Source organism: Anas platyrhynchos, chromosome 1 (genome assembly GCF_047663525.1).
Source record: "Anas platyrhynchos isolate ZD024472 breed Pekin duck chromosome 1, IASCAAS_PekinDuck_T2T, whole genome shotgun sequence".
In the NCBI taxonomy this organism is placed as follows: domain Eukaryota; kingdom Metazoa; phylum Chordata; class Aves; order Anseriformes; family Anatidae; genus Anas; species Anas platyrhynchos.
This window is the reverse complement of record NC_092587.1, coordinates 60,903,664-60,924,930: the sequence shown is the minus strand read 5'-3', so window position 1 is coordinate 60,924,930 and position 21,267 is coordinate 60,903,664. Positions and strand designations below refer to the sequence as shown.

At 36.7% G+C, this 21,267-nt stretch overlaps 1 protein-coding gene across 7 annotated transcripts in view; it reads right to left on the bottom strand.

Annotated features, from left to right (window-relative positions):
* DGKI (diacylglycerol kinase iota) overlaps window positions 1-21,267 on the bottom strand; it is a 217,091-nt gene that overhangs the window by 85,697 nt on the left and 110,127 nt on the right. For 4 of the 7 annotated variants that reach the window (XR_011809784.1, XM_038168188.2, XM_027445182.3 and 1 more), the window contains 8 exons: window positions 18,888-19,001; window positions 18,166-18,303; window positions 16,916-16,994; window positions 13,205-13,260; window positions 12,668-12,730; window positions 12,374-12,447; window positions 10,806-10,917; window positions 7,594-7,793 (listed from right to left, as the gene is read on the bottom strand). Coding sequence is in view for 6 of the 7 variants with exons in the window: in XM_038168188.2 (XP_038024116.2) it covers window positions 7,594-7,793; window positions 10,806-10,917; window positions 12,374-12,447; window positions 12,668-12,730; window positions 13,205-13,260; window positions 16,916-16,994; window positions 18,166-18,303; window positions 18,888-19,001 (836 nt within the window). In the remaining variant the exon portion in view is untranslated. Of the gene's footprint in view, window positions 1-2,524; window positions 2,588-7,593; window positions 7,794-10,805; window positions 10,918-12,373; window positions 12,448-12,667; window positions 12,731-13,204; window positions 13,261-16,915; window positions 16,995-18,165; window positions 18,304-18,887; window positions 19,002-21,267 lie in introns of all 7 variants that reach the window. The other 3 variants (XM_027445238.3, XM_038168195.2, XM_027445394.3) reach the window with 1 other exon arrangement.

Below are 21,267 nucleotides of genomic sequence, written 5' to 3'. Positions count from 1 at the left end.
TAATACAAGCTGTATCTATCACCATGACTCTGAAGAATCCATCATGCTGTTCAGTACTAACTATAATTCAGGCTCTTTACATATTGTTCAACAAACAAACAAACAAACAAAAAACACATTTGAATCTCAAAGCCATCACAACCCAAATCAAATTTCCTTGATACCTCATGGGTTCTTATTTTAATTTGTCAGACACATTAATTGGCAGCCACAGCACAGAAGCATGTTTAATCTATTTTTGTTTGTTTGTTTGTCTTTTACAGATTTTAGGATAGAGAATATCTTTGACTTTCAAATTAGTTTGTGACTTATGAGTCTCTCTGTTCTCTCTTCCTTATCCTGAGAACTGATATCAACTGAGACATTTAAATGAACTGTATCAAAACTTGGATGTCATTCTCCAAGGGATATCCCTCAACTTGGCAACAATCCTCCTTCTCCCAGACTTACAGCTTGTTTAATGTTCTGTGTAAGCAATAAGGCATATCTCAAGTACTTTTAAAGGCTTACTTAGGATACTAAATCAATGATAGAGAAGTTATTTGTATTATTTTTTCCTCAGCTGAGTACAGCCAATATGACACAATGGCACACTGAATTGGAAATCATTCCTTATTTGCAAAATAACAAAGGAGGAACTTGCAGCTTTCTGAAATGTGACTGAATCATTGAGGTTGGACAGGACATCTGGAGGTCATCTTGTTCAACCACCCTGCTCAAGCAGGGACACCCAGAGCCAGTAGCCCAGGAGCATGCCCAGACAGCTTTTGAGTATCTCCAATAAGCCAGACTACATGACCTCTCTGGACAGCCTGTGCCAGGGTTTGATCAACCTCACAATAAAAACACTTTTCCTTATCTTCAGATGGGACCTTCTGTGTCTTAGTTTGAACCCATTGCCTCTTGTCCTGTTGCTGGAAACCACTGAAAAGAGCCTGGTTTCATGTTCTTTACATCCTTCCTTTAGATACTTAAAGATACTGATGAATACCCACACCAGGCCTTCTCTTCTCCAGACTGAAGAGTCACAACCCTCTCAGCCTTTCTTCAAAGGAGAGAGGTGCCAGTCCCTTAAACATCTTTGTCACCCTTTGTTGGGTTTCCTCCAGTATGTCCATGTCTCTTGTACTGAGGAGCCCAGAACTGGACCCAGCACTCCAGGTGTGGTATCACCAGTGCTGAGTAGAAGGTAAGGATAACCACCTTTCACCTGCTGGCCGCATTCTTCCTAACACAGCTCATGACACCATTAGGACTTCTTTGCCACAAAAGCATGTTACTGATTCATGGTGGAGGACCTTCAGGTCCTTTTCTGCAAATCTGTTATTTGCTTTAGAATATATATATGTATATATATACTCAATCAATTTTCCAAGTAATCCCTGATTGGCTGAAAATTTATGTTGTCTATTGCACATACCCATTTTTTAGGACAGAGAAATGTTTTTTGTTGTTGTTTTTGTTGTTTGGTTTCATGGTTGTTTTTTTTTTGTTTGGTTTGGTTTGGTTTACATAATCCATTGCTTTTCTTCTATGATGAAATAAGAATTATGCCTGGAATCAAGTTTCTGCTGTGAATATTTGGATTTATATCTCAGCACTTTACTATTTTCCATCATGCGTCTCCAATTTATCTATTTGGTAGTCCCACTTGAAAAGATATCCAGCATAAGACTGGCAAATCAAGAAGACAAAAGGGATGTCGATAAAAAGACAATTTGTGTGTGTGTGTGTTTTGTGGTTGTTTTTTTTTGTTTTTTTTTTGACTGAATAATCGGGAAGTATTTCTGAAGACAAACTATATTGCCTGAGCTGATATATTAAGTTGGGATTTTTTTTATTATTATTATTTTTTAATTGTGCACACACAGACCTTTTCATAATACAGCATGTTTCCATAAAGGGGATGAATTAGAAAATACCCACATATAATGGTAAAAGTGCCAATTCAACATATTTAAAAATATTAGTATTTTCAATATTGTAGCTGCAATCTAGCAAGTTACTACATGGGACTTGCTAGAAATCAAAATATTATTGAAGTGGGGGGGAGAGGTCTCCATCTTCAATGCAGCTGCAGTCAATATCATGACACTTATCGTTCTACTTCTTTGGTAGACCAGTTTTCTATTTTGTTCAATTCTTATCTATAAATGTTTTATGGCTGTGTTCATACCATGTTTTCTATTTAAACCAAAGGACAAAAGCCTGTCATCTAAACTTGTCTTGTGGGTGGTACCTGGCACTTCTCAGACATGCCTGTCACTATGGATTTGTCTGGCAATCTGTACTCCGGGCTGAATATAGTCATAATTACCAGACCTGCCCTGCCCCCTTTCCTTAGGTACTGTGCGACTGCATCTTAACTGGCTAGACCATTGCTCCACGCCTGCCATGCTGTGTCCTGGGTTCCCATTTCCCCTTTGTTATTGGATTTTACTGGCATGTCTCCTGGTTGAACAATGCACAATGTAACAGCAACAAATTATGGAACTTCAAAGATAGAAAAAAGCCAGATACTCACACAGTGAAGGAATCAGGGGGAGCTGAGACTCTCCTCAGGTCAGCAGACTGCACTTTATGGATACTATAGGCAGCAGGAAATGAGTGGCCAGGTGAAAGGCAGCACAAGTGTGGACAGACAAGGAAAAAGGAAGAGAGAGAGATTGGAAAGAAAGAGCAGAAGAGAAGAAAGAAAGAGAAAGACATACAACATTTAAACAGAAACAAAAAGAATGTGTCACATAAAAGTTGAATGAGAGACATGCAGAGCTCCAAGGTCACGCTAAGAAGCCAAGAGCAACAGAAGACATGCAAATGGAGAAAAACACTTCTACACAGCACTTAGGAGCTTTCTAAAGACATGAGCAAGGAGGACCAATGACAAGCTAGGTACACAGCTATACAAAGAAGACTAGGAGCCCCAGGATATGTGTTCCACAGGCACTGAAATATTTCAAGGCAGCAGACTTTGGAAGCAAGTCCAGAAATGCAAACAAACATCAAAGCCAAGATCCAAATGGATGGAATTGTCTACAAAGACTGGTTAACTTTAGTTAACTTTTAAGAAAGAAAAATACCCTTACTAGAGATTTTGTATCCACAATGAAAAATTGCAGTCTCCATTCTTCTTTCATGTACCTTAGGGAAACATGCATTTTATATAAAGTGACTCCCAAGACTGACTCTTAGTGTTTATATTCAAATGGTCCCTTTGTTTTCTTCAAGCATATGGAACATCATTTTACCTGTAAGCTGTTCCTTCTTCTATCTCTTCTACCATGCAGACCATTCTTCCTCAACCTGAACTAAAATCTTTTGGGGTTCACACAATGATCACTAACTGAAACTTACTGAGCAGCATACTAAACTGTAGTTTCCAACTAGAAAATGATTCCTGTAAAATTGAGCCATGGCTTCTCTTGTTATTCCACACACATTTTACTTTTAATTCACAAGACCACGTTCCTTGCTTGATCGTAGAAAACCAAGCTCTCATGTTGTCTTTTTCACAAACTACCTTCGATAATGGAGATTCAGGAATCAGAAATTAGATGATAAGTCTTTTTAGAGAAGGAGAGTTATAATATTATTATTATTATAATTTAAAAAAAAAAAAAAAAGTCTGCTGATCTGACGGTAGCAAAAACTTGCTTTTGCTGGTGCATTTAGCAAACACAATGGAGAAAACCAACAGAAGAGACATATGAGAAGAAAATAAACCTGCCTTTTTTGCCACAACCTCACTATCTGCCTGTTTCTGTCCATAATCAAGTGTCAACTGCATCACCTCATTCTTGCACCTACATTCCTTGCACCTAAAAAGTTGTTTCTGGGTTGAAACACTTTACTGGTTTGTTACTTATCTCTATTTTTAATGCATTGTAGGATAACAATGAGATCATGTCTGCCTTTTATGTTTGAACAGCCTCCATTAGAAACAAATTAGAACAAGTATTGTAACTGTGTCCACCAAGCAATGACTGTCCTCCACTGTGCTGCAACTCAAAAATTTAAAATCATCACAAGAGTACAAACTGAAAATAAACCATCTTCTCTTGCTCAAGAGTATGCTTATAATCTGTTTGTTATATCAAAAATCCTTTACCTTCCAAAAGGAAATATTGAGAAATGAATGCTTGATGAACAATAAGAAGAATTCACTATTTGCAGCAAGTAGCACATAGTTAATTTGAAATATTTAATATACCAAGAAAGTCATTATTTGTTTGCAGGCAATTCAGCAGTGAAAGAAAAATTAAGTAACTAAATAAAATATTAATTACCAGAAATTTGCTCAGCTCAGACAAAGTTCAGCACAGCATATTTACTTGTTCCCTAATAGCTTGAACGAAGCTATTCACTCTGTTGCTGCTATCAACAGGAAAGGCATGCTCCTTCAGTTCAAGTAACCCCACAAAAACAAGTTTTTTTTTTTTTTTTCCTTAATTTGATTGCATAGTCACTGTTTTTATTAATTATTTTTAACAAACTAAGAAATTTTACACTGTTCTAAAGTGCTGCTTAATTTCCCTGACACCTTGAAAAGGTCAAATTATTCAGTAACAGATAAAACAGAATCAACATAAAGGAATTTCAACCCTGAAGGGTTGTGTAGAACCATATGAGGCAATGTCTGTGCAATTATAAGGTGCTAGAAGCATAAAAGTGGGAAAGTGGAGGAAAGAAACATGTCAAACAAGGTCCAGTCTTTTTCTGCTATATACAGGTATCCTCTCTAGGAGCATCTCCACATTTTAAAGGAGAGCAGCTGCAATCAGGAAGACGGGCAACTGTTACAGTCTCAAGAGATCCATGTTTCTATAGCCTTCCTGCTCCCAAGCAAGAAAAGGATGTAATCTCAGTTCCTTCTCAGTTACACTAAATATGGGTTCTTCAATTTTACAATACTATTTTTCCCCAGAAACTAGAGTACATCCACAAGGCAAATGACAAACTCACTATACTCTATAAACACTCTCTCCTCAAAACTCACAGAACAAAGAAAAATATAACAAGAAAATAAAAACACAGTGTGAGGCATCTTAAAAATCAAATCTTTTTCCACTTATGACACTGGATTAGATAAAACTGCAAAGAGCTCTCCTACTTATTCTCCTTATCTATCAATAACATTGTGGCCAACAATAATAGCAACTCTGAGTTACTGTGATACATGATAATTTTATAATCACTCTCCTTGCAAGGAGCTTATGAACAGCTGCCTAACAATTGAGTGAGTAGCTCCAGACACACCTACTAATCTCAAACATATAATATTCAGATGACAGTCTTAATGAAAAAAATAAATAAATAAGTATCATGTTCAATCAAATATAAGAATTTCTAGTAGATTTTAATGGAATGAGGAGACATTCTAGCTATCAAGTTAAGCATAGATAAACATATTTAATTGAATATTTTCTCTTGTGAAATACTGCAATACAGCCTCATAATGAACGTACTTCTTAAAATATTAAATGCCTCCTAGAGTTTAACCTTTAACATGTCATTTTTTTTTTGTCACACTAGAATAAGCAATTCCTATCTCTCATTCCCCTTCCACATTTCAGAGCAAAGTACATAAACATGCATATATAGATATATTCACACTATTTTCAATACATGAGGCTGAAACTAAAATATTCAACAGATCATTTGTACTTTTACAGAACACAGATCTACAGGGAAGCTTCTTAGCCAAATCAAAAGACTCAGATAGCAACAAAGCATGTCATCATAGGTTATCCAAGTCAAGCTAAGTCAGAAAAATTATCTTCTTTACAACTGGCATACACTATGGTTGCATTTCCCTATGACAGTTCAAATTCAGACATCAAAATCCAAGCCTAGCCATGCTAATTATCAGATCAAATTATCAGATCAAAATACCAGGAATTTTCTTTTCTCATTTGCATTAGCTTGCATTGGTGTAGAAAGAGATGCCTAAGGATTGCTCTCTGTCCAATTCCAGCTTTCACAAATGATTGAGCTGTGGTGGCTTGATGAAATCAGGCATCACTGCTCACAGGCTATTCTTCACTCTTCAAGAGCGATGAGCAAGCCCTATGTATTTTCCTGACAAACACGAATTGCACATTACAGATACAAGGGTCTACTGAAGCTTAAAGCATCAGTCTCGGTAAGAGAACACTAAGTGCTAAACTGAATAGGAAGATGTTGAAAGTAACCAAGGAGGCCTTGATTACATGAACAGATTGACAAACAGAATAACAAGAAGCTCTGAAGGGTTGAAGACAAAGTTGGAAGAGAAACAGTATCTTTCACTACATGACACAGACTGAAAACACAGACAACCCTTAAAATACCTAAAGAGAAAAAGGTGTATCTGAGACCTTGTTGGCTTTTTCCAACTAGATTAGTCTAATGAAAGACATTACTTCTCTTCACAAGTGTTTCCTCACTTATTCCCTGATACGATAACACCTGCAACAACAAAATCTCTCACCCAGCTCCCCAGAAAAGTGAAAGCTTCAGTGCATGGATGCATGAACGAACTGTGTATCCTTCATAACTTAAAACTTTTAGGTCAGTACCTCTATGTATAATGGACAGACTGTTTTGCATCAGTTCAAAACTTGATGAAAAACTGCAAAGGCACTTATCCCTCATTTTAGCACAAATGAAGACCTCCTATATGAGTAGTATAATAATTAGGTCTACAAAAATAACCTGAGTTATTTTATTGGGTGAACATTTTCATAGGTTAAAATGAAAATATCTTTTTTCTATTAAAATATTCCTGTAATACTTATAAATAAATTTTAATTATGAAAAGGAAAGTTAGTCTTGTATTTTCTTCTTTGCATGTTCCTGGTTTCTAGTTGCTTTTGCTTTTCCCTGTTCATCTTTACACTACTTCTGCTACCTCCGTCTCATGCTATATATTCTTATTTTCTGATTATCTTTCCTTACTTTTCCCCTAGTTGCTGGTTCCTTAATCCACCAATCTAATCTTCAATAGTACAGTCTACTGCCATTGAGCACAGGAGACTAGAGGAAGATTTCTTACTTTTAGCTAAGTTGCACTGGATTTTCTCATTTGGGTTTCTATACTGGAGCAAGGTTCCCTATAAAAGTGCAAAAATCCCTTTTCAGGACTCCAGGACTCTCTCCTTTAGCAGTCCCAGGCAGCATGCTCTCACAGTACAGACTGCAAGATGTCCTGAGTAGCTCTTGATTGTGGCTATTTATTATAGTCTCTAATGGAGCTTAAAAAGCAGGCTGATAGAGCTCAGAAAACAAACCATAAGAACTTTAAGGGCAAGTAGCATAGATAATGCAGAGCTGCCATAAGCCAAGAGGCATACCGCTGAGCCTACACAGACTTCTCTAAATATATAACTGAAAGATACAACACCTTTCTAAAAGCAAGACAGAGGAGAACCCGGAAGGTAAAAGAACAGGAGAAAGCCCGTAAATTAATTACAATACAGCAGAGAAAAAGTTCAGGAGACGTGATTTTTTTTTTCTTTTTAAACACACTGCAAGTCCAGTACATGCAAAATCTATAACTGAATACGCTGCCTCAAACAGGCTTCCTGGCATAGGACATGCACATATCCAACTCACTCATTCAGCAGAGGCATGGATGTTCTCCTCTTGCTCTTCTGCACCATGTTGGCTTGGTTCCTTAATGAGATCCGAATGAGTGAGGGAGCCAAACGACAAGGTTCACCATCCACTTGCATGGGGATAGACTTGTATGTTAAAAGCGTCACCTCACGACACTGATGCAGCCTCTCTCCATGACCACCCACTTGGAGAGCAGCCTGGAAGAGGGGAGGGAGGAAGGAGAAAAATACACCTCAAAACAGGTATTTGAGTCAGTTAATAAAATCCAGAATGCACTGTTTTGCTGACAGCATGACTTACATAGCATATGTGTAAGACATCCTAATGAGGGACAACGGATGTACTTTGATTCAAAATTTTAAAATTTAAAATTAACATTTTACAAAGAAAAACAGTAGGCAACATCAGATACATCAGGACAGGTATTAACCATATATCACATCTCATCACCTTGTATAAGGATAGTTTACACAAACTTACAAGATACATATACACAAATGCATATATGTGTTCCTTCCTAAGGGTTTCAATATGAGTTTTGTTGCTTTGTTTTCCACACTAACAGCAATGCTATTTTTTTTTTTTTGTCTTTGAAACAACCACCATAATTCTGTAAATCTAGGAGACAGAAGGATGATTTCCCCTTCCTGAACAGAATAGAATCCTTAATGCGAATTAGATAAATCTAAAATCCTTAATTATGAGAGGTTATGCTGCAGCTCAACATCAAGACTAGACAGGCTGAAAAGAGCAAGCAGAAGGACCTTGTTGAAAACAATTAAATATAGTGTTCAAGAATTCATTACAAAGAAATGAGACAATAAATGCATGGACATGAGCAGATTCTTCAAGTTTTAGGCAGACATGTTTGGGCAGAAATGTATTGTATTAGTGAGGAATATGACCATTAGCTGTCAACTGCCATGTGCAGAAAAAAAAAATGTATTAGTGCACTATTAAGAGAGTAGCCTAAATACTAGTGAAAAGCTTAGTGTTGTTCTGTGCACATCATATTATGGAAAAAAAATATGATTAATAATATTTCTTATGAAGTAGTTCTCCTCATCGGTCTCAAAGACCTTCTTGGGTATGATCAAGCTCATCTGGGAGTCCTAGAAAGCAGCCAGAATTATATGTGTGTTCTGGAGTTACATCCTCAGCACCAAAAGCAATGCAGATTTGTAGATAATCAGTTCTGAACTAAGTTTATTTTAGAGAGAAATATCAGGTCAAAGGTCCATGCTTCTTAAAAAATATATAATAAATATTCAGGAATGAAGTGATGAAAGTTAATTCCACAAGATCTATGATGCTAATAGAATTTTTCCTACCTGTAGGTTATTTCCCTAGCTCACTAGGATTGATCAAAAATAGAAGCTATAAAAGAATCCATAATCTAAACAGACAAATGATTGCTGATCAAAATGATCTTTTACTTTTTCTCACTTTGAAGATCTGATTTGTCTAAATATATCTTTGAGGAAACAAATAACATTATCAGAGGTATTCACTGATTAAGAGCAGGGGCCTGAGCATGATCTGTACAAATTTGCTAAGAAGCCCGGATACCTGGCCACACTAAGTACCTTTGGTAGATTAACACAATTATGGCAATATCTACCACTGCATATAATCATCCTCTGAAGAGACTGACATTGTGTTTGACCACTTTGATAGTAGAACTCTGGAGTACTTTTGTAACTCAGCTTTAGGTCACTTTAAGGATAGCATTGACAAAAAGTTAACTGCCAATTTAAAACTGTTGGTTGAATTTTCTTTCCATAATGGAACAAAAAGAAAAATAATACTCAATTTTCACAACATTTTGGTTGGCCATACGGAAGTTATTACTATTCTATTTTCAGTAAATGGATTTAGACAATTATATTAACAAGAGTCACATGGAAGTGAGAAATGGTGATGTTTCTGGATACCAGTCCTATGTTGTCCTGTTATTTTGTACATTTATGTTATGAATGTACAAGGTGATGACCTGGTACTAAGACTGATAAGGGATGCTCTTTCTTGTTTGTGTACATCTTCTGTAACAATACAGTAGCATCACCTTAGGTACTGACATACAGTATAAAAACCTATTTTTAATGTCTGTTTTGTTCGAATTAAGTACAAAAAATACTGATCCCATTGGCTTTATGCATGATTTATGAGCCCTGTATACCTTTAGAGCAAAGAACAAACTATTAAACTGCAAGGCAAAACAGACATACTGTACAATATTTCAACAATTTCAACTTAATATCTATATTGGCTAAACTTATACTGCCAACAATATTCAGAAAATTCTGATTTTCTTAACGCTTTTTTTTTTTTTATTCCCCAAGTGAAAAGAAAAAAGAATGTTTTTAGGACAGTAGTACAGGCATTCAAATAGAATCAGTTAAGTTGTCAAGAATGACCCAGACTTATACTCAGTTTCAAAAGGTAGACATTGCCTTCAAAGACTGCTAAGTCCCTATACTGCAAAACGCTAGCAGGGTGCAGATCACTTCCACTTCTACAACTTGACAATCAACATCGACAGTACACATCTTTCAAATTGCATCTCTTTTGCTCCACAGCAGCTGAGAATACACTCATCTGAATAGCATGCAGTCTTTCACTAAGTAACCTAACCTTCAAAAGCAGAAGATTTTCCAAAGTATTTTGAGATAAACATTATTTTAATGTGTCAAAACAACTTTTTTTTAGGAGAAAAATATCTAAGGAAAATAATTAAATATAATTTGTCATATTTGTCTCCAGAACAGAAGCCAGTTTTAGGAAAAAAAAAAAAAAGGAACTTTTATGTCACAGATTAAATTATACAAAATCTAAAAAGAAACAGCAGTAATTATTTGACCATAGAATATTCCCACAGTAAAAACATGCCTACATGCTGTTTGTTTCACTGTCATGATCTTGCTGTTTAATTTGAGAGCAATTTAAAGCACTGCTAAATGTGTAAATTAAAAAATTCTCTGCTTGCAAAATATTGCTATTATTAAAAAGCACTTATTATATTTATAAATTACTGTTTTTTCTCCCTCATTTAAAACCTAACAGCAGAGCATATTTTGGCCTTAGCTGAAAACACAGAATTGTGGTGTTTTTTTCAGTATTTAGAACAATTTTTCCTCCGTAATGCTGCCCATAGAATTTACTGAATCTCATCCTACCTTCAGGAGGGGCAGAACCTGCCATATACTCACCAGTGAGGCCATCGTGAACCCAATGACTTCAATGTAGCCATCATCATGCCGCTGAGGCTCGAAGTCTCTGTGATCTCCAGGGTTTCCCCAGGGCATTGTGCCAGCACAATACCTACAGAAAGTTTGGAAAGCAAGCTTTGAGAAAGCAGTTTTCCCTGATGGGTCCTGACTATTAGCTTGATTACTGGCCTGCTCCAAAAGAAACACTGAAACATCTATTTCAGGATGTAGTTGAGGTACAATTAAAAGTTATGTTGACACGGAATGGACAAAAGGAGAAACTTGGTCTCTAATTTCTAAGCTGGTACAGCATCCACAAATTTAACCATCACAGTCTTTGGAAGGTTCCTCCCCAACAAGGAAGTGGGAGAAACACTAAGCAACAGGCAACAGAGCAGCAGCATTTTGTTCTCCCTATTTGCTCTGCTCTCTGCAGATCAGGATGCAGATTCAGCTTCACTGGCACCTGTGATTTGCCTGCCGGAAATTTGCTTATCCCCTCTGCTAGGAAGGCACAGGGGTGCAGCAGCAGCCCCAGCCTCAGAGCATTGTTGCTTCTCTCTCTGCTGGCTCATAAGCTCTGACAGCACAAGGACTGCAAAAAAATGCATTGCTTGAGGAGGCAAGGGAGAAATAAACGGGAACAGATGCAGCCATCATGTATACCTTTCCTACCATTATAGAATGGATATAAAAGTGATCTAAAAGCAACAGGGGAGAACTTTGTAGAGGAGACACCAAGTGTTTCCTTGCAGAGAGGGCAGTACTGGACCACCAGGTGTTTGGGCTTGCACATGGAGTAAAGAGATAGGCTCCAAAGTGTGGGGCACAAGACAACCCATTTGAGGCGCAGGAAGAAAATATTTTTCTCACTGTTAATAAAATTATTATTTCAATAGTGTTTATTTCATCTTTGTGACTTCCTTTTCTAATTTATCTTTTTGTGTCTGTTTTATAATGTACATATTAGTATACTAACACTTGTATGGAAGTTGTAAATAAACATACATATTCATGCTCATTTTTTATTTTTTTAACATTAGGGGTGCACAAACAAAAGATTTTGGAGACCACTGGTCTAGAGAGCAGGAGACAGACAACTTTTAAAGATACAGACTTATTTCTATTTAGGCTACCTTCTACTAAATTAAGAAAAAAAAACCATTTAGTTCAACAAATTTCGTGTTTGTTTCTTGAAAAATATTTATTTTCTTTTTCCATTTCCCACATTGTTTCTAATTAGGCAGAAGACCAGTCATTCTTGTCTGGTTTGCTATCTGGTTTGCAGGTTAGGCACACAACTTTTGAAAGCCAGTTTGTTAAACAATCCCTTCTACTAATTCCTTATCAAAGGATATTCAACTTTTGTAAGAATATTGCTGCACCGTGAATTCCCATCCTATTCCATGTTGCTAATTAACAGTATTGTAAGCACCTAACTCTCGGGAAAGAAGCTCAGTAGCAACATGCTTCCTGCACATCCATCCAACAGAGGACAACTTGCAGATATTGATTTTATTATTAATATTATTTTCTATTATAACTCCAAGCATCTGTCTTGAGCTTACCTGGGAATATTTAAAAACACTATACACTGGAACTTCAGCTCCTGGATCTTTGGAGTCAGGTCTGTACCATCACACTACAAAGCCAAAGTGACAGAGCACAGAGAAATTGCTGAATGGAGCCACAGACAAGAGAAGTGTTGCTGCTTTGTAACAGCTTTCCCAAGACTTTCCTTGGAATGTGTTGCAAATGTCATGCTCAAAACTGAAAAGTAACAGAGCCATTAAACTCTCACCTCACTCTTTCTCCATTCCCCCCTCTTTCCACAATACTATGACACAAATTCCTATACTTACCACGACTTTAACATGCTTGGATAAATCTTTTGAGCTTCTTTGCAGAAAGTCTGAAAAGGCTGCCTGCAACAGAAATAAGAGTAGGAATCATCATGGTCTTCTCGCCTCTATTTCCTCATTTCTTATCCCACCAAAGAGCTTATAACAAAATGCCATTATTTTGTCAAACCTATTCTTTCCTGATCTCAGGAGATATGATTTTTTAAATATATATATACATTTACACACAAGTGTATATATATATATATACATACATATATATATAGTCATAAAACTTATAATACTTCTCCCTTTGAAAGGTTAGCAAGAGAATGTTCTTGGGTAAAATATGATCAGTACTGTATCCAATACTGTAATACAATCAGCACTCTCCAACAGACGTGTCATTGCCAGAAAGAGTACATGTGTGTTTCTAAATTGCAGCAGGCAAAATGAATCAGTACAAACTGCTGGTGTGAGAATGGAAGGGAGAAAGGAGGGAGTAAAACATTCAAGAATATAAAATAACATTATTCTGTAAAATGAATCACAACTCACCCCTGCATAAAACATTTTATTTCTAAATCGGCTGTTGAATTTCTCTGGATTCGCTTCTGTGAAAAGATACAAAGGAAAAATATGAACACCTTAATAAATTGAGTAGATTCCATTGTACTTTCAGATTTTCTATGAACACTATAGTGCTTTTAGCACATATCACTCAGTAAAAGTATTAACATGAATACATTTTTCTCGTGTGAGGTTCCTGCATCCATGCCATTATCTGCTATCAGATTCCAAACATTGATATTGAATTTTTCCCCTTTCCTGTACAGTGAAAATAGATGGAAACATGAACAAAGGGGTAACAAAAACAAAACCAGCTTGTTTAGCACCTCTCAGACTATTCATCTCAAGACCCCTCCGTACCATCTGTGAGACTTCTGTTTTCACCAACATAGAACAGATTTCTTTAAGAGTTATTAGAAACCTATGAAACACTAACCCATGCTCCAAAGCAGGACCAAACTGTTAGTAAATTATGAGATGAAAAATGAATTCTGATGCATTACAAAGAGGATATCCAGAAAGGTACTCAGGAATTGCCATCTCTACCCGAGTATTCCTGCAGCAAATTATGTGGTTATTCCAAAACCTATTTAAAGAGCTGTTCATTTGGATTAGACTCAAAGGGATAGGGAATTTTAGTAGTCCATTAGTAACACCAGTGCTGTGGTTAATTATTCTCACAATTAAAATAAATCTGTGGATTTTTTTTTCTTATTTTGAGTGTTCCTGGCTTCTACTGCTAACTGCTAAATCTTATCATATTTCTCTGTCTATTAGATTAAAAGGCCCTCAACTATCAGATATCTTCTCCCCGAGTAAATACTTATGGGTGGTGATTAAATCTCCTCCTAACCTTCTCTCCGATAAGCTAAATGGATCTCCTTTGATCTTCCAGTACACAGCATATTTCTCAGAATAAAGGTCACTTTCATGCCTCCCTGGGGACTGCTTTCCAAGTCTGCAGCATCCAGAGGTTTCAGAAGCAGTTCTTCTGATACTGTATACAGCAATAGAACCATTCACCTACTCTTGCTCAGTGATTCTCTAGCAAAATCATCCAAGAAATGACCTTAGACCTTCTGGCTAAAGTAGAACACTGGTATAAACACTTCCAAATTACTTCATCTCAAATTATTATTTGTAACAACTCATCTAATTCTCTTTGAAGTCACTACATCTCACAATATAATGCTCCATTTCATAAGAGTTACGTTATTTCTTGTGTGATTGTCTGCCCTACTATTGTATCATGCATTTGTTCTGTTGTGCAGTCAGGGTCACCTCTTCTTAAAATTATTCATTTAATTGCGTAAGTAAATCTCATCTTTTATTCACTTACCGAGCTGACAGCTCTACAGAAATTCTCAGAACCCCATGCTAAGAAGTGGGTGGCTCCCAAATGCTCAAGTGCCCATGCTTCATGTTCTCTGATGTGGTTATCCCCAGTGGCATCAGCCACCAGGGTACTGACTTTTACACAGATCTTGTGACAAATATTGACCTGAATCAAAGCCCCAGTTTGGAGCCAGCTAAACAGAAAAGGAGACTTTCTGAGGCCAGGGACTCAGCAGTCTTTCAACATACTAAACTACTCCTACCATTGGCATGGCAGATGAGTATTGGCAGGGAGGAAAGACTCTTTCTACCAAGCTGAATAGAGCCTAAAGTTGACTAGAGTGTGATTTCGATCCTAAAGTTGACTAGAGTGTGATTTCGATTGTAGAAGCAAATCAATGACTGCATATCCAAAGCTCGCTCCATCCTCACCCCTCAACATTAACAATGTCAACAGGGATGAAGTAAAATGCATAGTCCCTGCTCCACCAGAGCATAAGCATAACAAAGGGGGAAACTGTGGCTCTGGAGAGTTGCTATCCAGAATGCTTCCTGTAGAAGCAAAGCTTGGAGCCAACCCTCAAGGCTCAATCTCATTAGTCACAAGAAAAGTGTAGAGGTTGCCATGGAAATAGCCACGGTCACATACAGGTTCCTCTGAGACACTGCAATCACTGTTTAGTTAAAATATAACAATTGAGCAATCTCCATAGCATAAAATGGCCTGATAGCCTAAGAGTTCAAATCAATCTTAATTTATTTTGGATTTAGGTTTTCTGTGTTTTTGTTGTTGTTTGTTGGGGGGGCGGAGGGGTTGATTGGTTAGTTTTTGTATGTTTGTTTTAACACTACATGTGATTACAAATGTTCCACATAAGAAATTGCATACAACCATTTGTCTTATTGGGCCAAGTGCAAAGAGATCAAAATCTGTTCTGTAGTGCTTAATTCCACTTGAAACACAATAAAACCCATACATCAGCAACACCTCCAAAGCTATAAGCTTTTCTCTCCTACAACATATAGGAGTGACTTCATATCTTTTAGCATTCAAGAGGGTAAGGAAACGCTAACAGAACGACTTGTGAGAGCAGGCACTAGTGCTATGAAAAACTCTTCTGTCCATACATACCCACTCACAGATAGACAGCTTGCTCTGCCAAGTATTTTTCACCCACATAAATTTTTAAAGCACTGGCATCTCTGGAATAACATTCATTCTTTATAGGGCTCCATAACTTCATTATTAAGTAATGCCTCCATTAAGTGAGAAAGTAGCCGTGCATTTCATCTATACAGTATATTCACATTCACATTAGCAATTCATGTTGATATGCATGCACACAAAAAAAAAAAAAAAAAAAAAAAGCATACAGCTGTCATCATTTCATTCGTGTGCCCTTTTATGCCCCCTCATTATTATTCCTAAATCTTGAAGCAGTCTTAAACATTATAAAATATGCATTAGCTTATTCCATCATGTACTCTGCTCTTTATTTAGCAAGGCATTCAGGTGCTATCTTTTCGTTTTGTAATGACACTGCTGATATGAAAGTGAAGATAAGGGAGGCTGCTGTTCAGAAGAAAAACATGAATATGAAGCTGAAATGATCAAAAAGTGAACACAGACAATTAGACAAGGTCTGTTTATACAAGCATGCTTGCCTAAACCATACAAATCTAACAGTTCACATCACTCCAAGGTCTACCTGTTAAGCCACATTTGGATTATGTGGTAATAACTGCCATCAGCAAGGGGACAAGCAAGATTTTCCAACAGCTCAAATTGCTGACAGTTTGTGGACTTTGTTAAAGCATTTCATTTGCAGAGATACCTTCTGGGTCTGTACCAAGTCCAATGACGTTATGTTATACTCATCCATAGGTAACTGTTGTGCATTTCTAGATCAGCTATCCTCCTGCTACCCTGCTACTTTCACATCCTCACTGATCTTATCCTTTCTCCCCCTTCACACGGTAGGAAAAACTTGCACCTGGCTTGCATTTGTTCTTCTTTCTGCTCTTATTCTGACACTTGTATGTCAGTGTAAGCTGTCTTTATAATTGTATTTGGCAACTCCTTTAAAAGGTCAAGAATATGAAATCTCCCCATTTAGCCATTTTACTCCAGTGAATGCCATTTTTTCTTGTACTTTTTTTATTTTTAAATCACAAAATCCCTTGGAAACTCATGATACAATCATTTCCTTGCTACCTGTGGTTTGTACCTTGGGTTTGTATGTTCCAGAACTCTCTGAATTATAAGAACAAAGCATTAAATTCAAATCCATTTGTAATTCATAAAATAACTGTCCAAGGTTAAAAAAAAAAAAAAAAAAAAAAAAAAAAAAAAGCTCCTCTTACCTCTAGATTCATGGAACTCCAGTGTAACATGTGCATCAAAACCAAGGCTGAAGTAATTATTGAAGACACTGAGTGGAAGCTGTAATTTGATAATAGAAAGACATGTAAAAATAACACAAATTAAATATTCCGTGACACACCAGGCACTAACTATTTTAAATCTGGCACCTCATGAAACACTAAGGAAATGGAATACATCAGGGAAATGTATGCAGAAGTTGTTCTGAAGACTAGTAATAGCTTGTGGAAAATATTCAAATACAAAAGCCTAAAGAACACAAACACATCTACAGAGTTTTATGATCATATAAGTATCTTTGTAAACACATCACAAGGTTCTTCATTTGTTTTCTCATTGAGATTTCCCTGAACATTGCTCCACTTAACATGTCAATACGAAGGTTTTCCTAATTGCTGGCACTTCGAGCTCAGCATTGCGAATGAAACTCAAGCTGTGTTCTTCCTGCTTCATATATAACCAGGAGCAACGCAAGTCCCAGACAAGAAGGCCTAATTCTACTGAGGATGCATGAAGCAGGGAAGAACACATCTGGCCTCTTCATCATTATACTGACCCATCAGGGAGAGATAGAAAAATAACATCCAACAGATAAACTGGAAATTATAACTGAGAAGAGGAAAATGGTGCACAGAATCATTTTTTGATGATAGTGACACTTTCAACATCTCCAGTCCAAATGACGTACCACTACAAATGTGATCCCCTCACAAAGATTTTACTGTTCTTCAACTCTCAAGGTACACTAATGGAGATCATATGGAGACCCCCACAAAAAGATGTTAAATCTAAACATACACTACTCCTTGCTGAAACAAAGGGAACAGTTGGTATCCATCAGCAGAATCCTAAGGAATATAATTCTACATCATTTTTTAGATGTGCCTCTAATGGATGGTGGTCATACTATTCCTTCTCCTGCCACCTCAGGTTAACTAGAGAAAAAACAGTGACCTTTTAGATAAGATGCCATGGGGGTTTTGCCAGAATTTGGTTCTTGAGATAAAGTCTTTGGTTCTTGAAGTCTGAGAGTATAACAACAAATACGATGGCTGATATGCATTATGGTTCACATGTCACTGGAAGCACCAACACAAGAAAAGAGCAAAAGGTGAAGATGCAACTAGAAAAATAAAAAGTTTTGGAACTTCCCCACTCATACATCTTATGATGTATCCCAAAAATCCTCTTAAGCATACTATAGTGTCCCTGGGAAAAAGAAGGCTCTAACCTTACGAGCCCCATCCTCCAGCTCATCCTGCGGTAAATCTGGGTTGCGCTCAACCTGGAGATTCCACCGGTCCAGCTGGACAATGGTTCCATCTTCTACATGGCACAGGATCTTGGACACTGGCTCATCCGTGTAACCCTGGCAGTGGAATGAGTGTCACCAGAATATCAGCCATGGATAGCCAAAGCAAAGCAAGTCATTCACCAATTACCTGGAAGACCTCCCTCTTTTCATGCAGATTTAAAACAGTGGACAAACGTTCTTTAGAACACCTCAAAATATTGCTAAATTTTGATATATGAAACATTTTGAAAAACTATTGCTTAGGAACATAAGTCTTGGACAGGCATGGTAAGACCATAATGAGAAGAACCAGAGTTTGTTTGCCCTGTATGAAATAACTCCAGTGTGTAGTCAAGGATAAATATTGAAAGAAAAAAAATATGTTAAATATATGCTTAAAATATAAATCTACCTATTATTCTCATTATTTGGCCTGAAATACCAGACAGATGCGTCTATGCCCACTCTTATCATTACATCATTAATAATTCAAGCCACCAAACTGGAAATTGAACTGAGCTGTTGTGTGCAAGTGAAGCAGACCTTGCAAAAAGCCCCACCAGCTATTTTAGCCAAAAGGAAGTTCCACACTACTACACTATAAATAAGAGCAGCAAGTTGAGAACCCACATGTAAGGGTAACCCCAGTCAGTGCTTACCCCACCCCAGTTGAGGGTGCGGGCAAGGTCATTCCCAGTGCCAAGTGGAAGGACAGCCACGGGAGGCTGGGGGTTGAGCTGCAGTTCATCTAGGATGGAGAGGATCCACCCAACCTATAAAACCAGAAATGCAAAAAACTGTTAGTCATGATGATGAAGAGGGAAGCAATGAAGGAAAAAATGCACGTTTTAGTTGTATCCCCACCACACGAAAGTTCAAATAAAGCAAAAGAGAGAAGGAAAAATTAGGATATCAGAAATTTAACTGTACAACTGCCCCATCCAAGGTTTTGCCTTTCAGAGAGCTAGTAAAGAAGTCTTCATGAAGCTCCTGTGCAAGCAGAAGCAATAGGATGTAAACACTGGCTATTGTTAAAGGCACACAGAGATTCTGAGGAATGTCAATAGAGAAGTTGCTATTCTTAAGAAATAATAGCACATAGAATCATGCCAGATATTTTTAAGGCTGCCTAAAATTTTTCTTAAAAATATAGTAAGTTAAAATTAATGAAAAATGATTATCAATGAGTTAGGAATAATATGGACAGCTCAAGCAAAATATTTTAAATTACCCTTATGCTAAAGGAAACTAAAACTTTGAGAACTGCCATGAAAGAAGACTCAAGAGATGCTTTAGAACAGCATGGTATCTCAGAGCATGTCCTGGAATAAAAGGTCCCAGTCAGTTCAAGCACTGATTCACCCAGAAGTCTCCCATTCCCCAGATAATTCACACCGTAGTGCTGAATTATTTCACTGTGAGCAAAACATAATATAAATATATATATTGATGCAGGACTTGTCTTGATAAAAGATGAGCTAAACTATAATGCTGAGGACTGACCACTGTGGGTTCTAAAAATAAGTCTGGATCTTTTGCACCTTAAGCCATTGGTAATTTTAGAAAGCTGATTCTCTCTCTTCCCCTATTCAGGACTACATAAAACTTTTCAATACAAATCTGGCTAAAAGGAACAAAATACCATAAATGATTTGTTTACTTTAAAAGGTAATTTCCATCAGTGAAAGGAGTGTTGCTGAAAATATTCTCAAGCTTTTTATGACTGAAATTCTTGCTATAAGAAAATAGCACCATTACTTAGATTAATTCTCAACTTTAAAAAAAAAAAAAAAAAAGTTGAAAGAATATGGGATGCATTTTAAATAATGGTTTCTTTTTTTTTTTAAAAAAAAAAAAAAGCAGATAAATATAAGGGAAATATATATATATATATATATATTATATATTTTATATATATATATATATATTTTTTTTTTTTTTTTTTTCCTGATGCCAGTGTTCAAAGATGCCATCACTACTGAAAACGTAAGGTTTTAAAAAGGCATGAAACTACTGACTTCACCTAGACAGGACTTCTCTTCTTCCAACTATTATTTCTGTGATTTCAAATCTTACCAGATTGTCAGAGGTAAGTAACCTTCCAAAAAATAAGTCCTCTGGTATTGAGAACGGGAGAGAGTAGAGACATATAATTCTAGAACTATTTGAAGAGCCCTTTGTCATTGTCACTGACTTAATCCATACATCTGCACCTCCATCTCCCACTGGGACAGGTAACATTACAAATACCAGCCGCTTTTGTAAATGCTTGTAACTGATAAACAGAAACTTCAAATTACTAATTTATATTTACAACATTGCTCTTTAATTTGAGGTCATTTCTAAACCTTGTTTTATAAAACATCAAGGATGTTTTATAGTCAATGATGAAAAAGAGTATCACTTCACACTAAAAGGAAAGCTCCTGACTGCTTTGGAAGCTTACACCCTAGAAAGGAACAACAAGTAGCGATGATGGAAAAGTTACAATAAGTTCTGACTCACCTCAATAATGCAAGATAACATCTGGTCTCATTGAATATTCACTAAGTCCATTTGAGCCAGATTTCTCATTTCTAGATGTAATGGCTTTGGGAATAGCTAGATATTAATTTGCTTCAAACTGAGAAGCAGCAAAGGTAATAGTCGAGTGCTGCTCATACTAATGAGAAGGTGCTGCCCCCTGTTGCTTGCAATGCTCAGTGAAGAAAAAACAGGATGCCAAGATTCAATATAGTTGTATTAATTTCTATTTTAATTTTTTCAGAAAAAAAGCTTTTCCTCCTATTAAAATTCTGGCTTCCTCAGACAGCAACTGCAAACACTTTCAGAAACAGACTGAAAACCTCTCTTTTTTGTAGCTAATACCTCTTTTTTTGCAGTAATACCTCACAGGTTTTTCAAGGAGTGTTCCCAGTTCAGTAACAGTAATATCTTATTGTCCCAGGTACCAGAAAGATGGCATTCAAATCACATTTTTTCTTCATTCTTTCAGGGGAAACACTAGTGTTAATAACCTTTACATCTGGGGGTTTAAAA